Source organism: Pteropus vampyrus, unplaced genomic scaffold, assembly GCF_000151845.1.
Source record: "Pteropus vampyrus isolate Shadow unplaced genomic scaffold, Pvam_2.0 Scaffold11, whole genome shotgun sequence".
NCBI lineage: Eukaryota > Metazoa > Chordata > Mammalia > Chiroptera > Pteropodidae > Pteropus > Pteropus vampyrus.
In genome coordinates this window covers 18,229,163-18,252,260 of record NW_011888792.1, presented here as the reverse complement: position 1 = coordinate 18,252,260, position 23,098 = coordinate 18,229,163, and the positions used below count along the sequence as shown (strand labels likewise).

The 23,098-nt window shown below is 36.0% G+C and overlaps 1 protein-coding gene across 24 annotated transcripts in view; it reads right to left on the bottom strand.

The window, feature by feature from the left end:
- The window catches only part of PAM (peptidylglycine alpha-amidating monooxygenase), a 230,909-nt gene that overhangs the window by 87,584 nt on the left and 120,227 nt on the right, over positions 1-23,098 (bottom strand). For all 24 annotated transcript variants that reach the window (XR_002777318.1, XM_011378482.1, XM_011378499.1 and 21 more), the window contains one exon: positions 11,541-11,628. Coding sequence is in view for 23 of the 24 variants with exons in the window: in XM_011378482.1 (XP_011376784.1) it covers positions 11,541-11,628 (88 nt within the window). In the remaining variant the exon portion in view is untranslated. The remainder of the gene's footprint in view (positions 1-11,540; positions 11,629-23,098) is intronic.

Below are 23,098 nucleotides of genomic sequence, written 5' to 3'. Positions count from 1 at the left end.
AGTCCTCTGTGGTAGAATATAATTTCTAGTTCAATATGTTCACGTGTGGAGTGCACACTATGTAATTAGGTAGAAAAATAAGCATTGCATAGAGAGTCTGTATAAACCAAAGTTAACGCCAAGGAAATTTAGAAGTGAACCAAAAGAAATCTCTCACCTTTCCCCTTCGGGGATCAGTGTTACCAATAAGTCTTTGGCTGCTGCGACAAACAGTATGCACCGCCTACCCTCAGTGTGGTGAACAATACAAACCTATCCCACTTAAGGGGTTCTTGATGTTAGATGTTTGTGACTTTTTTTTAAGTTTATGAATACTCGTTGTGTCACAAGTTATGTCATGTTGTGCAAGTCAATCTTACAGAACCTCAGTTTTCTCTCTTGTAAGACAGAGATAGTTATACTTACCTCACAGAGTTATTCTGTAAGTCAAATGAGACATAAGTGAAAGCACTTTACAGACCTCAAAGCATTATATCAGGGTAAATGCATTATTTAACAAAACATTTACGTTGTCTAAAGATTCACTGTTGAGAGTCAGTGTTAATGGTGAAAGAAGCACAAGCAGAAAGACATATCTAATCCCAGAATCTCCCCTAACAGCTGTATATCTTGGGCATGTCTGTAAGCCCTAGAAGGCCCTCTCTGTATGAACACCTCTCTGATAGGGCCGTGGTGGTGTTGTGTATAAGGCGCCCGGTACGGTAACTGGCACATTGGTACCTACATTGGCAGATCCAATCTCATAAATGGTAAGCTGTCTGAAGTTAAAACCACATAGTTTTAATTTTTTCAATTTATACTATACCTTTTAGTTTGTTCTGTTATAGAATTGGATTGGTTCAAAACTCCATTAGGTGACATTTTTATGTTGCTTTTATATATCTGTGTTTTGGAAAATTGGCACTGAACAAGGTCAGAGTCAGGAGTTTAAGCAGATCTGAAAGAGTTGAGGACTATCAAGGACAGGAGCAAACACAGCTTCTTGGGCAGCAGGTTGGCTCACAGAGGGGAAAATGTGTGCTGCCCATGGCCTTGAAGGGAAGAGAGGGCAGAGTGTAGTGGCTTCCTGAACAGGTTAGAAACTGAGGCTAGAAACCTGGATAACAGCCAGGTCACAGATAAGAAAACCAGTGGTAAGAAATTCCTTCTCAAAGGAAGGGACTAATGTGTTTCCTGCTTATAGAAAGAAATGGGGTCAGAGAATAAGCAGTAAGTGCAGACTAATGTTACCCATTTGAATACAGGGGTGAGGGACCAGGAACCAGGAGGTCTCCATAAGGTTATGTTCAGCAAATATTCTTGCTTCTATTAATCAGATTGAAAAGAAACTGGGTAATGTGCAATGTAAAACATATCTACCAGTGGTTTCTTACTGTTCACTGTCAAGAACAATATACTTATTTTGAAGGATCATTACCATGTGAGACTTGTGCATTGAGACAAATGTCTGTGACATCCTAGTGCCAAGTGTGTTAAAAGGCTTATGGTATTGGACGGTGCCCAAAAGCAAAATTTTCCTTCTTGGCCTCATGCTATAATGGTTTAAGAAATAAGATTGTCAGGTATGATGAACTTCATATCTCACTGCTGTCAGCTACTAAAATTTAAAGATCTGGGTGGCAATTTTCATAGCTTTCAACAAAGATCATAAATATACAAGTGCCTAACATCCAGGTGATGATAATGTTAGGTTAAACAAGATAATTATTTCCTCTGACGCAGAAGTCAATTTAGCGTTGAATAGAAAGAACCAGAATGAAATATAACAGAGAAAACTGGTTTAGTAAATTTTTCTAAGCTACAGATTCGATTATGTCACTCTCCAGCAAAAAATCTTTCAAATATTTCCCCAAAACAACATCACAATAAAACCCAAACATTGTAGCCATAAGGCCTTTCATGCTCTGGGATTTGGTTTTATCTCCAGGAAAAAAAAAAAGCAAAAAACCTTTTTAGTCATGCCAAGTTGCCATCAGTTTCTAATCTTTCTCTTCACTACTGTTCCCTATGCCTGGAATACCCCTTCCCAAACTCTCTGACAAATTTGTCCTATTCACCTTCTTGGGAAGCTTTCTCTGATCTCTACCCCATCCTCAACTTCCTCAACTTCCATTCTTTAACCACAGCACTCATCCTACCTATCAGCTTATTTATCTCCTCTTCAACCACACTGTGCACACTTTGAAGTGTGGGGTCATATCTTTCACCCTGTCCTTCCAACACCTGCAGCCCTGCCAAGCATTTAGTAAATAATCAAGCAATGTTTGGTGAAGTTAACTTCAAAGTATGTTTTTAACTTTTCATCTACAAACACTTAAAGAATTGAATTGGCTAAATTTTATTGTATTATCAAGTATAATAATTTTTTAAAATTTCATTAAGAAGTTTTAACTAAAAAAGTAACAATAAATTTGAATTATTACTTGCCTGGTATTTTGTACAAATCGGCTTATATTCACTCTCACAAGAACAATGCAATTAGGTCATACTTTAGAGATGAATAAGCTCAGAGAGTTTAAGTGACTGCCAAAAGTCACACAGTCAAGCCATGAGTCAAAGCTCTGGCTGTCACATTTCCTTTTATCTCAATTTGAGACTGATTTACAGGTAGTGTACAAATTATATGAAGATAAGCTTTGATGATTACTATCATATCTGAACTAAGTTGCAACTTGTAAATGCAACTCTAAAATAAATTCTACATAAGTTCTCCGTCTTATCCACAAAAAGACAATGATTTTATATTTAATTCTCTTATCAGGTCTAGTAAAAGAAGAGCTTCGAAGAAAAACTTTGGTTTAATTTTTAAAATTGTTTTATGATTTTTTAAAGAATGTATTAAGCTCAAGACTGAGTAAACAATGACTTACTGGAGGGAACTGGGATATTGAAACTAATCCAAAAACAATGAGTGAGAGGACAAAGAGGAAAAACAAGAGGCCGAGCAAAATGGATCCTATGATGGACAACACAAGATTGTGGTAAAGAGCAATGGGACAAAATCCCTGCACCTTTTCATTTTAAAATTTCCATTTCTCGTAAAATGAACACCAGGATAAAGTCGATATTGTGTATATCGACTTTCCAAAAACGGTTCTATGAAAATAGGATTTTTACTATCTTTATTAATAAGAAGAGTCCTAAAGCTGGGAAGCAATGTAATCCTTGATCAATGACTATTGTAATTTCAGGCCTCATCAACCAGGTTCCTTATTCTTACAGCAGCTTCTCCTAAAGGTTCCTCCAGATTAAGCCAATTAATTGTGAAAAGATTCTCAGAGCTCCCTTGTGGTTTCTTAGTAGTCACTGCAAAAATGATGAGAATTAACATTTGAAAATAGAACTACTCTGGATGCCTGAACCTCTGCTATAGAACCTTTTCACCTCTAATCCATGGGGAAACCATTCAGATGGCCTGAATATTTTCAGACTATGCCAAGAACTGAGACGTGCTAGCCTGTCATTTTGAATTATCCAAATAAAGCATGATTGACTGTTAAAGTACTCTCTTGTTGAATCTGTTAAAGGCTATTTAAAATCCAAGGTTACTCAGGGAAGATCAGAACTGATAACTCATTTCTTTTTTCGGCTAAAAAGAATTTTTAAAAAATTGTCAGGCCCTCAAGTTAAGTCTGTATGGCCTTCAATTCCAATTTTTAATGCATTAAGTATCTAAAAGAACCATAGGAAAATTAATCCGAAGTTAGAATGTTTCTTTAAGAAACAACATAAAATCAATGGCATATGTGGAATGTCCTTACCTTTCAAAATTATATCCAGTGAGTCAGGTATTCAAATTTCATTAACTGCTCTATAAACCCACAGAATATATTTCCCAATTTGGACAAACTATGTGAATTTCAATGTAATAGGTATGTATTAACATAGTAATGAGCAGGATATATAATGGGAAAGCTAAACAAGGAGTGATTAAAAAGCACCAGCCTGATAAACAGTGCCATGGTATCCATACCCTACACCACCCATGAGATTAGAGAGGCAGTAAAGTCTATAAGAGCAGAAGATGTGTCTCTTTGGTCCACACCAAACTCTCAGTGCCCAACAAAGGGCTTGGCTCATAGTGGATGGTTAATAAATATTTTATTAATAAATGAATAAGGATAATAACTACCATTTATTAAATATTTCTATGTACCAGGCACTGTACCAAGCACATTACTTACATCCCCTCACTCTTCATTATGGCCTGATTAGGTGGGATTAATAATCCCAATTTACAGATTAGAAAACAGTTCAATATAAGTTAAACAATTTAACAAATGTTTATTATGACTATCAAGTAGTAGAGTTGAGATTTGAATAAAAAATGCTCTGATTTCAAAGTTCTGGTTCTATGTTAAATGTTAGAGTACTGTCACTATAATATTGCTATTCTGTTCAACATAAATACTAGTCTTATGAGGTAAAAATAATGTTCAAAATTATGTAATGTTTGTTACTGTTGAAACTGTCAAAACGGTTACAACGATGACATTCTATTTTATTAAAGTTGACACTAGTCTACTAGGAATTGGTCAATTGCTAAAGAACTCCTATCAATATCTCTAATCCAGATACTTAAAAATAGCTAAGATATACAATCGTTGGTTACTAGAAGTTAGAACAAGATTTCATGTGTATTTTAATGAAGATCTTTTATACTATCCTGATATGCAATACAATATGAATCTATTACAATATTAAAGTAGAATAAGAAAATGAACACAATTAATTTTAGCCTAGCAAAAATCTGTCTAAACTTTACTACTGCACTCAAAGACACATTTTACAGTGCTCAGAACAAGGGAAAGGGTAGATTTTTAAAGACTGTTATTTTTATTTATACTGACAAGACTGTTATGTGTATTTTAACTTTAGAAGTTTGTTAGGCAGAAAGAAACAGGGGATTGCAGAAGACACACTCGAACTTGCTGCACTGTGTAGAGATGACAGATAGCTAGGATATGGACAGGATCATAAAGGCAGCATATGCAAATACCATTTTCAACCAAAGAATCATTATCATCATGAAGGAGGCAAGGAAGCTTTAGTAATAGTACCCTAAAAAACAAACAAACAAACCCATTTAAATGAGTAACCAAGCAGGGAACCCTAAAAAACAAACAAACAAACCCATTTAAATGAGTAACCAAGCAGTGTGTGTGTGTGTGTATACAAATACATATACATATATATATATCCACGCACATATATACACACACACACACACACATATAGATATATGTTTATATATGTATGTGTGTGTATACTTATATATATGTGTGTTTGCGTGTGTGTGTATGTGTGTGTGTGTGTGTATGTTTTAGCTATTTTCTTTCTCCTCATCAGCATCCATAACCCTGTGGAGACACCGGCATTTAAAAAAACACAGCATGTTGGTAACAAACGGTAAACAGCTGAAAGGGGTTGAAGCTAAAGCTTCATAGGATGGTAAAGCACTAGTGCTTTTGCTAGAGAATGATTCCAAGTTAGAACAGTTGTAAATAGCCTCATTTAACCACCTGGGATTCTTCTTTTCAAAAAAGGTCACTCTGTAGAAGCCATTTTTGATTGATAAAGAGAAGTTGGTCATAAGCCTCATTAGAAATAGTTTTCAAATCAAATATTAATTGCTAAGGCTAAACATAATTTTAGCTCTGCGTAGATCACACCAAATTACAAAGGATACATAAGAAGCCCATTCACTTTAATCACCAAATATTGTGAACATGTGATCTTGGGTTTTGAAGTCATAAATTGCTTTAAAGCCTTAAGTCCTGTGCTCAGCAGACTAAAGATGCACAAGCCTATACAATCTCACATTACAAAAAGATAGTGCTCCAGAATTACCCCAAATGCCAAAACAATTTATATGAATAAAATATCATAATTTTTAAATCATAAAACTCTGTAGCTAACCACTCATTATGTTTAAAAATTTTATCATTAGAGTAAATAGAAAAAGTATTCATAGAATAGATCAATGCAATATTTCAATTTCCAAGATTTCCTAATATCATGTTTTAGTAGAGAGCAGTAATAAAATTTTTATATCTAAATGACCCAGTTTTCACCACCTCATTTCCTCACTGACCCAAAAGAGCCCCAAAGAGCATCTGCTCACTTATGGCTCCTATTCAGCCAATAAATCTAGGGAACTTAAAATGCTACGCTTTGAAGTAAGTATGCAAGCACAACTAAGGCCCAACAAATCACACTATTGCTCTTTGCTCCAATCTTGGTCCTATTATTTTCTGTCGGTCTCTAGATATTTTAATTGTTTCCTTTAAAAGCCTGGTAATAAAGTATGAAGGTTACGTTTGACAGGTACTGTTGCCTTCTTTACATGGGCCAGCAGAGCTGCTGCTTTTGCATTAGCTGGTCCTCATTTACATCCTCGAGAGGTATGTTAATTGGGAATTGAGCACCAAGCCCACTCTAACTATAAAGGGACCACCCTACAGTATATTAAAAGGTTCACGTCGATGTATGTAATTTAAATGAACATGCATATAATTAACTAGGCACATTACCAGTGTGAGCTGCTAATTTGGAATGAGACACAAAAGACTAGAATATGTGTAGAGGAAAAAACTTTAAAATTAAAATGACTACATAATGAAAACTGCTTCATGCTGTGTCTACTATTTTCATGTAAACTTATTATAACTGTAAATATATTTTAATGAACAGTAGAAAGAGGCAATTACAAAGAGCAAAGGAGGCAGCACAACAGAGAAACATCATCAGAATAGCTCTTTGCCTTCATATTAAAAGTGCCGCCTGAAGACAAGGGATGAATTATAACTTCATAATTTCAGGGGGAAAATGTTTATTTTATTAGAGACACAGACCTATTTGCCAACCTGGTGGCAATAAAAAATAGGACACCCGAGTGAAAGCGGGGAAATCCTCGCTAACCAACAAAAAAGAGGAAATCTGAGTTTGATGTTGTGGTGTTAAAATATCCTATTAGCTTTTTTCTTCTTTCATTAAAACAGCTTTGTATTCCCATAAAGATTTCCCCAGAGTGCGAATGAATTCTTAATATTCTTAAGGATCAAAAACCATTATAGGTATCATAACCAAAAATATATGTGAAAGTTTAGAAATATTAATTTAAGTACTGTCTGTGTCTTAGAAAAACTGAAGAACAGATGCACATCTGTAAATGAGTGTGATAAATTCCTAGACTTAAACGTTTTAGAAAAACAATGCAAAGCTATTGACACTGATAGATTTTTGCTCCTAGTATCATAATTTACGTGGGATGATAAGAGGCTAAGCAGCTGGAAAACATCCCATCTCCAGGGCTGAGTCTGTGTGGCACTGGAGGTAGGGGGCAGAGGATGCTTTTGCGAAGCAACTGAGAAGTTCGGCCCATGAAATATCCCGTGAGCTCTAATTCTTTAAAGATGCATGGATTTTGCTAAATATTGAGGGGTAAAAGTCTATTCCATCTTTAAAATGGAGAGTCAGTCTGGATTGAGGAAGTCAGAGTCACTAGAACAGTTCTACATAATGCATATCACCCAGTTTTCATACTGAATAGACTATATATTGCATTATATCTATATAGATATCTTTAGAGATATAGATATAATACGCATTATCTCACTTTTAAATGTTAGATGAAGACTCTGGGCTTGGTTAAAGAAGATGAATATCCCAGACAAGAAAAAGCTAAAGTTCATCACCACCAAACCCATATTACAAGAAATGTTAAAGGGACTTCTTTAAGCAGGAGGGGAAAAAAAAGATCAAAATATGTATAATAAAATGGTAATAACCACATATCTATCAACAATTACTTTAAATGTAAATAAATTAAATGCTCCAATCAAAAGACATAGGGTGGCTGAATGGATAAGAAAATAAGACCCTTACATATGCTGCCTTTAAGAGACTCGCTTCAGATCAAAAAACACACACAGGCTGAAAGTAAAAGATGGAAAAAGATACTTCATGAAAATGGAAACGAAAAAAAAAGAATCTAGGATAACAATACTTATACCAGACAAAATAGACTTTAAAACAAAGGCAATTAACAAGAGACAAAGAAGGACTCAGTAATTCCACTTTGGTTATTTATCCAAACAAACCCAAAACACTAATTTGAAAAGACATATGAATATATATGTTCATTGCAGCATTATTTACAACAGCCAAGATATGGTAGCAACCTAACTATCCATCTGTTGATGAATGGATAAAGAAGTGGTACACACTTCCTGTAATCTGCTGTTGATTCTCTCTAATGTATTCTTCATATCAATTATTATAGTCTTCATTTCTGACTAGTTCTTTTTTATGTTTTCGATTTCCATTTTTATGTTTTTTATCTCTTTGTTAAAGTTCTCACTGAGTTCATCTACTCTTCCTCTAAGTTCCTTGAGCATACTTATATCTAATGTTTTAAACTCTGCATCTGATACATTGTCTCTATTTTGTTCAGTTATTTTTCTGGAGCTTTGTTTTGTTCTTTCATCTGGGACAGGTTTCTTTGTTTCCCTATTTTGGCTGCCTCTCTACATTTGTTTCTATGTATTAAGTAGAGCTGCTACTTCTCCAGGTCTTAGAAGAGTGTAGTAGGTGTTAGGGGATCCAGCGACACAGTCTTCCTTGGTTACCTGAGTTGAGTCATTTGATGGGTTGTGTGTCCCCTCCTGTTGTTAGTTGAGCCTTGGTTGCTATTTGCACATCACTGGGAGGGATTGGCCCTTGGGCTGATTAGTTATGAGGACTGGCTGGTGAAAGGCTGACCCTACTGAGCAGGATTCACTTTAGCAGGGCTCTGGAGCCTGCCCAGTCTGCACTTTGGATATGTCATCCTTGGATGCAGCCCTGGGTGGTACTTCAGCTCAGGTAGAAACTGGCCACTGGGCATGCTGGCTGCAGGGCCTCCTGGAAGGAGCCCTGACATAGGCCAAGTTCAGCCACACCCTGTGCCCTGCCCAGGGCAACCAGGCAAGAGTCACCAAGCAATCCACAGATGGCCACCGCCCATGCTGGACTTAAAGGTGCCTCAAGAGGCCAAGCGAGGAACCACAGCTGGCTGCCTCTAGTGCTGGACTTGGAGCTGCTCAGCAAGAGGTATGGGGCATGCTGAGGCCAGATGCTGCTTGTTTGGGTTTTGTGAACCTTTGAGAGGTTTTAGGAACGTCCTCAGCATGAGACAAGACAGGATATTTGTATGGAAAAGCCACTGGAGGCAGCTTGAGTGGGCTTGCAAGTTGGGAGAAGTGGTGTCTCAGAGAATTACAAGGACAGAGCAACCAGTGTTAGCCAGGTTGATGGAGACTCAGATAGGGTGGCTGCCTGTGTCTGCAAGCTGGAAGGGGAGAGGGCTCAACAAAGAGAGAATGGATTCTGCTAGCACATCTGTCTAGAAGAAAGTTGCTCCTCCAGCCCTCTCCCTGAAGCCAGACAATTCAGTTCCTACCCATATGACCCTGGCATTTTTTGAGCAGCTGCCCCAGCACTAGAGCTCAGAGTGGGTGAATCTGTCAGTGAGAAAGTCCATGTGGGCTCTTTAAGAGAAACGTCTGTGACTTCTGCAGCCTTCTGTCTCACTCAGCCACAGTCTCTGTTGGTTTTCACAGCCAGAGGTTGTGGGACCTCTCTCCTGGCACTGGAACCCTGGGATGGGGGCGCCTAGTGTGCGATTGGAAACCCTTGCTCATTCGGGTGGACCTCCGCAGCCAGAGATATCCCTTCTGATTCTCAACTGCCACACACGGTTATGGGACCAGCCTAATTAGCATCTCCATCCCTCCTACCAATCTCGAGATGGCCTCTTCTATATGTCCCAATTGTAGGACTTCTGTTCAACTAGACTTCAGGAGACTCCCATTGATGGTTGTTCTGTACTTTAGTTGTAATTTTGAAGTGGTTGTGAGAGGAGGTGAACATAGCATATCTATTAAGCAATCTTGATCAGGAGTCCTAGACTTAGATAATTTTATATAATTTTTCTTAACAATTAGAACTATAACATTTAAGTGATGTTTAATTTTTTTCATTCATTCTTTTCAACCAAGGTTAAGCTAAAGCAGATTTTTAATGTTCGCATCACTTCTAGCTATTTTTACTCATTTTAATCCAAAAGTAAATTTTGCTAATTTCAGAAGAAAAAATTTTAAAACATAAAAACCAAAGAATGTGATTTGCTGAATCAGATTCAGAAAAGCTGTCAGAGAATTATCTTTTAATCTCAAAATTTTATTTATAAAAATTTACTGAAGAGCAAACACTGGAATGTTGATAGCAAAGGGTATTAACTATGATTTGCTGACTCTATTTTTACATAAACCCAGTAATGTGAGTTGGGTTCCTATGTGATATGCCCCTTTCATCAAATAACTTAAGCCTGTTAACAAATGCTTTGATGATACTTGGTCCATGGAGATTTCCACTAACTGCTCTGTGCTTTTAACAGTTCCAAATACATATTACAATTGTTTATTATAAAAATGACTAGAAAGCAGTTGCTGAGTGTGTCTCTCATCAGCCTAATGAATATTAGGATGCATAGAGAAAGGTCTATCAGTCTATGTGATTCTACAGAAACAGGACCGCTGAGCAGATCTCTTCCCAATGCAAAGTAAAACACACTAGTCATTCTGCACTGTTAAATATGTAACGGTGACTCTGGCTCTTGGTGCAAAATATGAGGCTAAAATGCAGTTATTTTCAAAGTTCACTGATCTTCACGAACACTAAAGAACAAAATGAAAGAGAAGATCTCAAACCATAATTATGCTGTAAACTTCTAGGGGTGGAAAATATATCTATTTATCCTAGAACTTCCCAAAGCATCTGCTGCAGTTCTGGCATATAACAAACATTTAATAGATGTTTATTGCTTATTCATGACATGATATTAAGACTCACCACACTGATTAGAATAAATTCTAAAACTGCAACAGTTACTTAAATAATGAAACACAGTGTGATGAAACGGAAATAACTTTGGATTTGGAACCATACAACCTAGGGTTCAATCTTGGTTTGACACTAAGCAGCTGTGTTACCTTGAGCAGGTTACTGAATCCCTCAGCTTCGGGCTCCTTGCATGTAAAGTGGGAGTAATAATACCTGTTTTGCAGAGACGATAGGATAGAAATGAAATGGTGTATACAGACCATCTAGCATGGCATCTGGGATAAAAGAGTGCTCAATGAACCTAGCCATGGTGCTCTTTGGGTTGAATTATGAACTTAGAAAAATAAACATCAAATATCCATTTTGTAAATTTTCTTTCTTTTCAAGCTGTGTGCACCTTGGCACACTATGACAACAGACATATATATTTTTGAGTCAGTGTCAAAGACTGATGGATGTGCTCCAGAGCAGACCAAATAACTGTGTTAATCAAAACATGACAACCACTTGATGCAAAAGAACAATGTCCTTTTCTAAAAAAGAAATAGTTTGCTTATTTATTAACCAGTTGTGAAATACTTGCATAGATGGACTCTATACTTATAAAAACACACATTTTCTACACCCGTTTAAACTATGAACCTGTTGTCCCTTACCAATAACTTCCAGTGGACGAAGGCATATTGCATCCAAAAAGTAACATATGATGAACAGTATCCATGCTGGCACGAGGTTTGAAGTCAACTGTTAAGAGAAAATAATACATGAATGTGAATACAAGTTATAGGTCTGTGCACAAATGTCACGAGAGACTGCAATATTCAACAGTTTGAATAGCTGTATACCAAAGATATTTTGATGCTCTTAGGATAGAGTGCCCTGGTTATACAAATTCTTATTCCTTAAGATGAACATGATTTGATTAATTTCGTAGAATAGTAAACTATTACATAACAAAAAGAGAAAATAATAATTAGTAGGCTGAAACTACACATACACACACATACACTTTTTAATGCAAGACTCCTTTTACAGCGATGAAAGCATTATGTGGGTATAAAATGAAAGCTCTAGGCTATATATTCACAGTATATTTCCTTCCAGATTTCAGTAGAGTGCTTAGTAACATAAAACACTGTACAACACTGCACTGAAACAGAAACCATGGTGAGTGGTCAAAACATGAACAAAAGGATTCATAACACACATTTATAACTATCTTAAAATAACGGTAGTCACTAGGACGTGATTCAGAGAAAAAATTTATTAGAAAAGTCTAAATATATCTTTACAAAGATACTGAAATTATGGTCCTCGATGAGCACTGTGCACTTGTTAAAGAAATACTGAAATTTACACAATGTCATTTCTCTTTTTTTCCTAATAATAATGGTTGAAAGACATGAAAATAAACAAAAATCAGTTCACAGGTAAAACAAAGAAGAAAATCAAAGATAAGTATGCCATTATTTATGGTTAATACTGAGGACAAGCTCAGTATTTTCTGGTTAGGGTTTGGCTCATCGCCTTTCATCAGCATTCAAAACGCTGTCTTATCTAGTAGTTTACAAGTCACCTTTACACATAAAAATGCTAAAAAGCCTAAAATGATCTTAAGTCATAAGCGTGTGTAAAACTGCACCTTTTAGTTTTTTATGTCTGTTTGATAAAGTTAATAAAGCATTGTTCATTACTAAAATATGTATCTAAGACATAAGTATTTATAAAATAAAAATGTTCTACCTCAAACTATAGCACCATGACTTCAAAGTGTGGTTGGTCACAAAACACAGGGCACCTACTATTGCAGGGTTTCCACAACCCACTGAACCATAGACTGGTTTTGGGATGTGTCAAGTAAACCAGGAACCGGGCCACATAGCTAGGGGTGAGTGGCGGGCACGTGTGCAAGGCCTCATCTGCATTTGCAGCCACTTCCCAGTGCTAGCTTCGCTGCCTCAGCTCCACCTTAGATCATCAGGTATTAGATTCTAATAGGAGCACTGGTCCCTGGTGCCAAAAAGGTTGGGGACTACTGTACTGTGGGACATCTCTTCTCACAACTTACAGGGAATATAAAATTCTTTTAATTCACTAAACATAATTTAAAGCTTAAAAATAAAATCACATCTTGAGATTTTCATATCACCATTTAAAAAAACTAACAGAGAATGGCTGGAAAATGGACTTGCTATAACCTGAGGCTTTATTTTTTTCCATTACGAAAGAACACAGTGAGACTAGGAGATTGAAGAAGATACTTAGACGGAAAGAATCTATTGGAAGTTACGACAGTTCACAAATCATAGAAAATCATATTGTTACCAAGCCTTAGTTTGTTAGCAAGAGAAATACAAGAAAAATGAAGGATTCTATCTCCATAGACCGACTCTCAAATTTAATGCAGGATCTCTTTCCTCCCTTCCAGGATCTTCTCAGGGGTTTTTTCATGGCAGAAGAAAAACTGAAAAAGCTCTCAGGAGGGTTTTATTTGTCTTTCATTCACTTAAATTTATTTTGGTATATGATACAATTTGTTTCCTTATGTTCATTTTTATCAAATGGCTTATATCACTCTATGGACTTTTATAACTTTTTGGTATGAATGTACCTGACTTTTTTTTTTTTTTAAATCTCTCTGCCAATCCATGAGGGATTTCTCAAATAAGAGGCTGACTCTTCTGCTTTTTCAGAACCTATGTAGATGATACTACACTTCCCATTCTCCATAGATTCTTTTATGATGGGTAAATTACATTAATAGTTTTCTTAAAATTGAATCATTTTAGGAATTTTTGTATTGAACCAAGTTTTGTATTGAGCCAAGTTCATTTTATCAAGAATTAAATTCACAAAGATATATGTACTCCTATTTACTGCAGCATTATTTGTCATAGCCAAGACAAGGAAACAACCTAAGTATCGATTGATGGATGACTGGATAAAGGTGTGGTGTGTGTGTATGTATACATAATGGAATACTACTCAGATATAGAAAAGATGAAATATTGCCATTTGCGACAACATGGATGAATCTTGCGAGTGTTGTAATAAGTAAAATAAGTCAGATGGAAAAGGACAAAAACTATATGATTTTACTTATATGTGGAATATAAAACAAAAAGTAACAAACTAAGAAAACAAACTCATAGATACACACAACAAAATGGTGGTTACCAGAGGGGAAGGAGGAAGAAGTAGGGCATAGTAGGTAAAAGGGGACAAATAATGGTAACGAAAAGAACTAGACTTTGAGTGGGGAGTACGCAATTGAGTACACAGGTATCAAATTATAATGTTGTACACCCGGAAATTGAATAATATTATTAACCAATGTTACCCTAATAAATTTAATTTAAAAACATGTTAGAAGCAAAAGAATGTGAGTTTGAGATGTTAGTTAAAACTCCAGGTGGAAATATCCATCATATTATTGGAATTATGTGACTCTCGTTCAAGAAAGAGGTCAGAGAATTACATATTTGGGAATCATTCAAAAACTGAACCCTGGAGTCATGAGGGTGGACAAAAGCACCAAAGATGAAAGTAAGAACCACAAAGAAGGCTCAGGACAAGTTTTAGAAAAGCCCTGAGCTGTCAAGATCTGTGTAGGAGACCCCACCAGTGTCTTTTTTATATTAATGCACTGTGTGTACTGCTGAAAAACAAGGTAAGCAAAATTTTGGGAAAAGAGTGGGCTAGCATTAAATTTATAAAATAAAATCTTAATAAGCAAAAGACTCAGGTAAGAACAGAGAGGAAACCTGTTGCGAGAGGAAGAGATCACAAACAACACACAATGTCTGCAGCTTTTCATTTGGAGGGAAAGTCAAATGTTTTGCCTGGATCTTCTAACTGTCCTTTGTAAAGGGCCCAAATTATTCAAAGCATAACTTCCCTAGATACTTTCTGATTTTTTTTCTCTCCCTGACATACTATTTTAAGAACCACTATTTGCTCCACACTGAACTCTTATGAGATATGTGTTTAATTTTAGTTTCTGTATTAAGAAATGTAGGGGTTCAGAATGAGCCCCAAGACGTGCCTCAGTGATACTACTGGATTATTTGAGCTAACGGCAACTGAGACCCTGCAGGCTCAAGAGAAACTTCTGTTCTCTCTCCTTAACTATCTAGAAGAATTTAAATTAGAAGCCTGGCCCATGATAAGAGTTAAAACTAGAAATGACTTTTTACCTATCTACATGGCAGGAAAAACTAATAATTACTGAACATGTGCTCTCTCTGTAATTACCTTCTGAAGCCCTAAGGTGCATACCCTCATCCCCAGCTCAGAATGTCTTATATACCACAATTTCCCTTTCCATATCTAAACTTCTCATGTATGTGGGGTCTCTGACTCTCTCTTGAATGTGGGGTTCATACACACACACACACACACACACACACACACACACACACACATAATTAAATTTGGATATTTTCTCTTCGTAATCTGTCTCATGTCTATTTGATTATTAAACCAGCTAAAGAACCTTGAGGGCAGAGGAAAGTTTCTTTCTCCCCAACAGAAACAAATCAATATCATTAAGTGGTAGTAAAAAATGTCCTCAGAGTTCTCTCTCACAAAAACTTACTCTCATTGACTCATATATTCTCCTTCAAAAACTCAAGATCTAATTTAAATGCTAAGTAAATTATTGGTACAAAGTGAAAACAAGCAACTGACTTTTTCATATCCTAAAGAAAGAGTACATTGAAGTATTTATATTGTTATAGCTCAAAGTATAATTCATTGCAAGCCGAAATAAAAAATACCTCCCACAAAAAGAATGTCAAATCAAAAGGTAAATCTAAAACAAAGAGTAGATGCCATAAAATAAAGCAGGGCTTAGACAATTTCATTAAAGGGCTTGCGGTGTGGAGGGGTCAACTGGGAAAAGCCTGGCTGACAGGCTCATTTCCTAGGTTTGCTCCATTCCTACTTATTATGCCTGGCTGTGCAAAACAAGATCCCATGTCTAGTAAATAAGAATGAGGTCCACTAAGCACAAGATACACATATGAGTAGGCTGGAGATTTCAACACTATGTAAAATAGAATATGGAAAAATATTTTAAAATTATATCTTAAAAGAAACCTCCTCTTCTTGTTTTTTTCCTCCCATCATACACCAAAGAAATAAAGGATCCGAGGGGAAGAGAGCTGGAGGATAATAATGAAAACAACTGAATTTAAGTGTATGATTCTGACAGGCAGAATAAACACAGGCAGCCTTGGGATGGTGACAAACAGGCAAAAAACACAGCCTTGTGAGAATGCAAGGGAATGATATATCTGATAAGATTAAAAGTGCCACTGACTCTTCTAACTCAATAATAAGATGACAGTTGCTTAAGTGGAAATGGTACTTCAGTCTCAATGGGTGTTAACAGCTCAGATTGCCTGATAGGAAAATTCTGAAGGCAGGTAAGTGTGAATAACTCCTGGACTCAAATACTTTTGAAAGACTAAGATTCTAGAAACAGTGACTCAAACACATTAATTAAAGGAACTATGATGATAATGAATGTGCACAGGTTGAAGGATTTCTCAAAGGATAATGTCATCTGAAGTGAAAGACCTGAAAGTATATGTGTGGGCAACATATTGAGTGAAGAGATAACTAGGTCTATTTTCTAGAGTTCTAAGGAAAATTTGTTCTCATTGCAAGAAGCCGTTGGTGATTTTTGGCCTCTTTTAGCTAACATCAGAGTACTATCGGGGCCATTAAATACACTATGAATGTGACCTAGGAAAGAATTTCATTTAGCATTTGGCTTTCTCTCTTTTTTTCCTTTCCGAACAGATATTCATGCCTGCTTGTCAAATTTTGATGCATCTGCCTGATCCAGGATGTAAAAGCCTTCAAAGAACTTACACAGCCAAGTGAAGGAGGTAGTGATTAAGGAGATATCCATGTACATATAACCAACCCTAAATTACCACTGAAAATGGGAGCAACATCATTTTTAGCAAAAGATAATGCAGAAGAGAAATACGATAGACTCTGGATAATTAACCTATTGAATAAAAAATAACTGATTTGCAAATGCAAGTTTAGATCTCCAGAACTTAGGCATTCTAAAACTGTTGTCTGTATATATCATTAGAGATAATCATTGTTAATTTCGTTTCTTTTTTTCTCCCAGTAACAGTTTTTTTCTCCCAATAAAGTTTATTTTGTGTACTGTGGGTATTTTTACATGTTACCAAAGAATTTTTGTTAACGGTATTTTTCACTTGGTTTTGTGCATAGTATTACCTACAGAGTTTGTTAAAAATACAGGCACCCAGGGTCAGTCCTAGATCAGTCTTGCCCCTTCTCTCATCAATATCTTGTTTAAATCCCCAGAGGTCCTTTCAGGCAGGTGTATCTATGAAAAGTTTCCCTGGTGAATGACCGGTGACTCTGACTACAATCAATATTTTTAGTGGCTAGATATTTTGTACCATGTGAGTGTACTCAGAGTTAGTTAACTCATCTCAGCTTGGACTACATTGTACTTTTAAATGGTAAAAATGATCTCTTTTAAAATAAATGTATAAAAAGAGTTTCTGAAGGTAAAAGTTACTTGAGCCTTTAGAATTGGTTTATTAAAAGAGATCATTGGACCTCTGCATTACCTTATGCAATTTTAGCTGTATCACCTAAAATTGTTTTAGGGCTGGCCTTCTGAACCACGCTTCTCTTGCTCAGGCCCGCTGCCATGTCTAGTGTACTTTCCCTTCTAATAAAGTTTTTCTTTTCTGCCTTCTAACAAAGCTTTGCTTTTCTGCTGTAAAAATAAATAAATAAATAAAATAAAAAATAAATAGAATTGTTTTAGGGCTGAGGTCTGAAGCAGGCATACATATGGAGTCTCTGGTGCATGTCAGTGGCAGAGTCACTATTCTAATATTGCTAGTGCTTTCAAGCCATAATTAATACTGAAAGAATAGAGAGGTGTTAAATTCAAGAAACAATAATGTAAAAGAATTGTTATAATTTTTAAAAAGTTTCAGGCCCCCAGACCTTAATATCACTCCCATAAACATTTCATTATTTCCAAAAAAAACCCAAAGATTATATTTCAAAAACCATTCATAGGAACTGAAGATAATGCTCTAAATTGTAATTTAAGTGTAGGATATGATCAACCTTTATGTTCATAATATTGCAGTGGAGCCAAAAGGTTCAGAAAAATGTAAAGCTCACAGCAGTACAATCCATTTGGCAGCATGTTAAAAACCCACAGCAATGGCATATTATATTACCTTCTGCCAGCTTCCCGCATAACCATAAAGCAATTCTACAATAAAATAAAGACCTTTTGCTTGAACTTTTTTAATCAGATAATTTAATAGAGAAATTGTCATTAGCTCTAACTAGCATGGACAAGGCTGTACAATTCAGAAAGGATCCTTAACATACTTTACAAGGACTTTATGATACTGTTGCCAAATTAACCAAGAAATAAGACACCTGAGCAAGCCAACAAATTGAACGCAAATTAAAAATGAAGCAATTCTTACCTCTGAATAAAGGAATTCTAGCACAAAAAAGAATTCAACTTCAAAATGATATACCTTCCCAAACTGAACTTTTTGGTATATGCCAGAACCAATCAAATAATCAATAAATACACTTTATCACCGAGGCTATGCAAGATAAAATAGCATAAGCTTCATTAGGCCCCGTTTTTGTAATATCACTCCTATAATACTCCCCAATTAATTTCCTACAGATTCAAACCCATATCCTCCTCCTTGCCTTTTCAGGTCATGCATAATATTACAACAGGCTCCTAGCCCACCACGTTCTCAACATAACAACCCCAACCTCCACTCTCCACGCTCATCAGGCAGCCTTCCTTACTTAATGGCCACAACCACTAACATTTACTGAGGGCTTACCCTGTGCCAAGCTCATTTACTTCTCACAACAACCCTGTGAGTCTGGTCTTTTTCCCTCCACACAGATGAGCCTGAGGAAAGAGAAGCTGATTAACTTGTCCACATCCATGCAGCTAGCATTGGGGAGACTCTAACTTGTGCCCAGTGTGGCCCTTCACTGCTCATACTGTTGGCCACTGGAATACTCTCCTCTCCTCTGCAGATCCAAATAGACCATCTTCCCAGATCCAGATAAAATCTTGCCTATCTCTCTCATAAAATTTTCTCTGACTAGAAAAATTCATATTGATCTTAACAGAGTTGGCCACTGAAGTCGTCCCTCCTGAAATAGCTGAAATGGCTACTTCAGAATGACTGTCCGAACACCACAAAACCCTCACCACTGAAGGACATTTGCACATCAATTCTGATTCAAACCTGGGCTTTCTTAATTGGCCATTTTACTGAGGATGGGGGGTGGTGGCATTTCGACATTACTACATTAAAACAACTACATCAATACGTTGGTTACATTGTGTGTGTGTGTGTGTGTGTGTGTGTGTGTGTGTGTGTGTGTGTGTGTACACAGAGAGAGAGAGAGAGAGAGAGAGAGAGAGAGAGAGAGAGAGAGAGAGAAAGAGAGAGACAGAGAATTGACATAGAACATTATATTAGTTTCAGGTGTATAACATAATGATTCATTATTTGTATATATTGTAAAATGATCACCACAATAAGTCTAGTTAATATCTATCAGTTACTTTTTGATAATCTTTAGATGTATCTAACTAAAGACATTCCTGACTCTCGCTTTACAAAATATAATAAAATGGCTCCTACTCCTACTATTCCATTTTTTATTACCTGAGAAAACCCTGAGGTTTCTTAGGAGTCATGTTGGAAACATGAGTATTTGGGTGATCAGAGGATAGAGGACATTCAAAATCACTCTGAGGCAGGGTATACAGCAGCAGCTTCTCCATGATTAGGATCAAGCAAATTAGGTTTTGTCTACTCATCAGAGACCTCAAGTATAGTGTACTTTATTTGTGCCATCTTAGAGCTCTCCAAGTAGCTTTCACTAAGAAACCAGAACAGCTTCCTAGGGTGCCTGTTGGAAGGTACCTAATTGTCATGTGGGAGTCAGAAGCTACATTATTCATGGTGGAGAAAATCCTAGGTCACAGAGAAGTGAAAGGATATTCACTCAACTAACCGAAAGCAGAAAGGTGACAGAGTGATTGCATGGAGATGGGGTTTACGCCCATGTTCACACACACATACACTTCTACATACTGCTGTGAAAGCCATAAAATGAAGATATATGATCATTATAACCCTGCTAGACCTTGATCTTTATAGTCACACTATGTAGTAACCCATAAACATGATAAAAATTAGGTTTTCCTGAAGTTTTCAAGGAATCTCAACATCACCTTAACATGTACTTGTTTAAGAAAGGTCACCTTTGGAAATATTCAAGTCTAACTGTGCAATCCTGCAGTAGAAATTGTTCTATATTCAAGAGAGAAGCCGATGAAAATGAAAAGCAATGAATCATTAGATTAATTTCATCTAAATTCAATGGCTATCTCATTTGTATAGTGCCATTTGATAGGTAGGGACCCACCATCATTCACTAAGGAAAAGACACATTTATTTACTGGTCATTCATGTGAGGGAAAGCAAGTGAATGAAGATGACAGTCAAATTTCTTGGCTGAGTGGGCTCCTGTCAGAGCCAATTCCTCTGAGTGTCTGTAAAACACCTTTTAGACAGCATCACAGATCAGTGGTCAAATGCAAATTTTATCTTACCTTGACCATTCCAATTCTGTAATTTCTTATTAAAACAATAAACAAAAGCAATGCTCTATGGAAAGCAATGATTTTGTTAAAAATGTAAAAATTATACCTATCTTCATAATAGTATTTCCCCAAACACCTACTTTAATTGACATTTAATGATCCAACGCAGAGAAATAAACATATCAAACACGTTGTATATGCTCATTTGTAAATACGGCAGGCATATGCATATATGAATTCCATGACAACTGTGATGGTGTCTTCTCAAAATTAAGAAGTATGTTTGTCTAAAATGAGTTACCTAATTAGTCACACAAGCATAAATTCAAAATTATGAATTATTCAAAGGCAGTTTTGGCTTTACACACCATCAAGAGAGTTTGTTTTAGTCCTAATTAGCAATCTGAACTGTATTCTTCCTTTTTAAATTTTTTTCAGAAATTTGAAAAGCAAAAGAAGAAAGTCTTTTTCTTTTCTTTTTCTATGTGCATTTAAAATTTTTTATTAAATTTATTAGGGTGACATCGGTTAATAAAATTATGTTTTAAGTGTACAATTCTATAATACATCAGCTGTATACTGCATTGTGTGTTTCCTATCCACAGTTGTCTCCTTCCATCACCATATATTTTATCCTCTTCTACCTCCTTCTACCCCACCTCCCCTCTAGTAACCACTAGGTTGTATCTATGAGTTGTTTGTTTTATTTTGTTTCATTTGTTGCTTTCTGTTTTATATCCTACTTATGAGTAAAATCACTTGGTTCTCGTTTCTTCCCATCCGACTCAGAGAAAGTCCATTTCGTATGTTCTAACATTTTTATTCTTGCCTTCTAGAATTCCGCCAGGCTGTGATTTCCTTGGATTTTTATGATACTTCACATCCCCACTGCCTAGCTCAATAACCGACACATAGCGTAATTTTAAATTTGCTGAATTTATGAACAAGTGGCCTTTCTTAAAAAAAAAAAAAAAATCTCTTATATTCAAACAAGAGTATAATTTAAGGCAAAAAGGTAAAGTGGCTACTCTTGGATATATTGCCTTAAAAAATGGCCGAAGAAATAAAACGCTTTTTAGTGTTCACTCATGTAGTAAGCAAACAATTATTGAGTTCCTACCATATTCTATGGCACATGTCCTGCTGGCATTCAAAAAATTTAAAAACAGAGTAATGAAAACAGAATGTTTAAAATGATAAAAAGCGTCTTAATAAAATAATAAAGTATTATAGGTCTTTACAAGTCTTCATTCCCATTTCTAATCACATGATAAGGCGCCCTGAGACCCAAAATATGAGATAACCCACAAAAAGACTAATGCTTCATTCATGGAAAAATCTTGGTTACCACTAGCAAAACTTTCACTTTGAGAGTCTAGAAAAGTTATGTAAGATCACCCACCCAACATATGACCTATACTTCCAAGCCCCTTTCCTTCTGGAAATCGTTAAAGCTTCATATGTATTGGGTTTTATTTTGTAGGATAGTTTGAAGTTTATTTACTTTTTGGCAAAACTGACCAGAGTGTTCTCAGTAGAGTGTGAAGATAAGGGAATGTAAGAATAATTGTATTTGATGTGAAGAAGACAGAGATGTGCTATTACTGTATTTCAGATCCGTCTATCCACTTGATAACTTCTTTCATTTCTTTCTTGTACCACTATCCCCACATCCAAATCTGTTATGACTTAAATGACATACAAGTAGGGCATCACATAGCTGGTAAGAAGCTTGGGCATGTTCCTTAACCGTTCTGACCCTCTGTTTTCTCTTTGGTAAAATGGCTTAAATATGCTTAGCTTTCAGTAGCTTAGTGTCTGGCAGGCCCTCAGTAAACAATGGCTGATGGTGGGCTAATGATATGAACAAGGATTACATACAAACTTTTGTCCTAGCACCTGACTAAATAAGACACCAGTGTTTTTGACTGTTTTTCTAACTATAAAATGGGACTACCTTCAGGGTTGTCTTAGGAATAAATGAAATAATACATGGAAAAGTTCCCTTATTGATCCCTTATATAAATAATTTTTGGTACTTCTCTGTGGTTTTCAATTTTCTAGTTCTAATTTGCCTACACCTAAATTTCTGTGGCTGCTGGATTATGCAAATAATGGTAACCATAAATTGCCTGGGGGTAGTACATTAAAGGACTCACACTGAAGATGAAATAACCCTGTTTTGAATAGGTGAGAAAAACCTTTAATATTATGTAATCCTCCCAGCAATAAAGAGAAGAAATACTGAAAGTAGTGATTAATCTTCTAAGATCCTTTAAGGACCTTGGAACTGGAAACAGTTTAATCTTAGAAGAGAGTTGCTTAAGAAAATGAAAAAAATGTTTAGTACCCTCGCTCTAAAAGAGCCCTTTATGTGTCTCCTGTGAATATTTTTCTTGACTGAATATATTCACTTGTACTTTTCAATGTTAAATTATGTGAAAGTAAACACATTTATATTAGGAGAGCAGTAGTAATACATTCCAGGATATATATTTATAGTCCTTAGTCACCAGCTCTGAAATCATACAC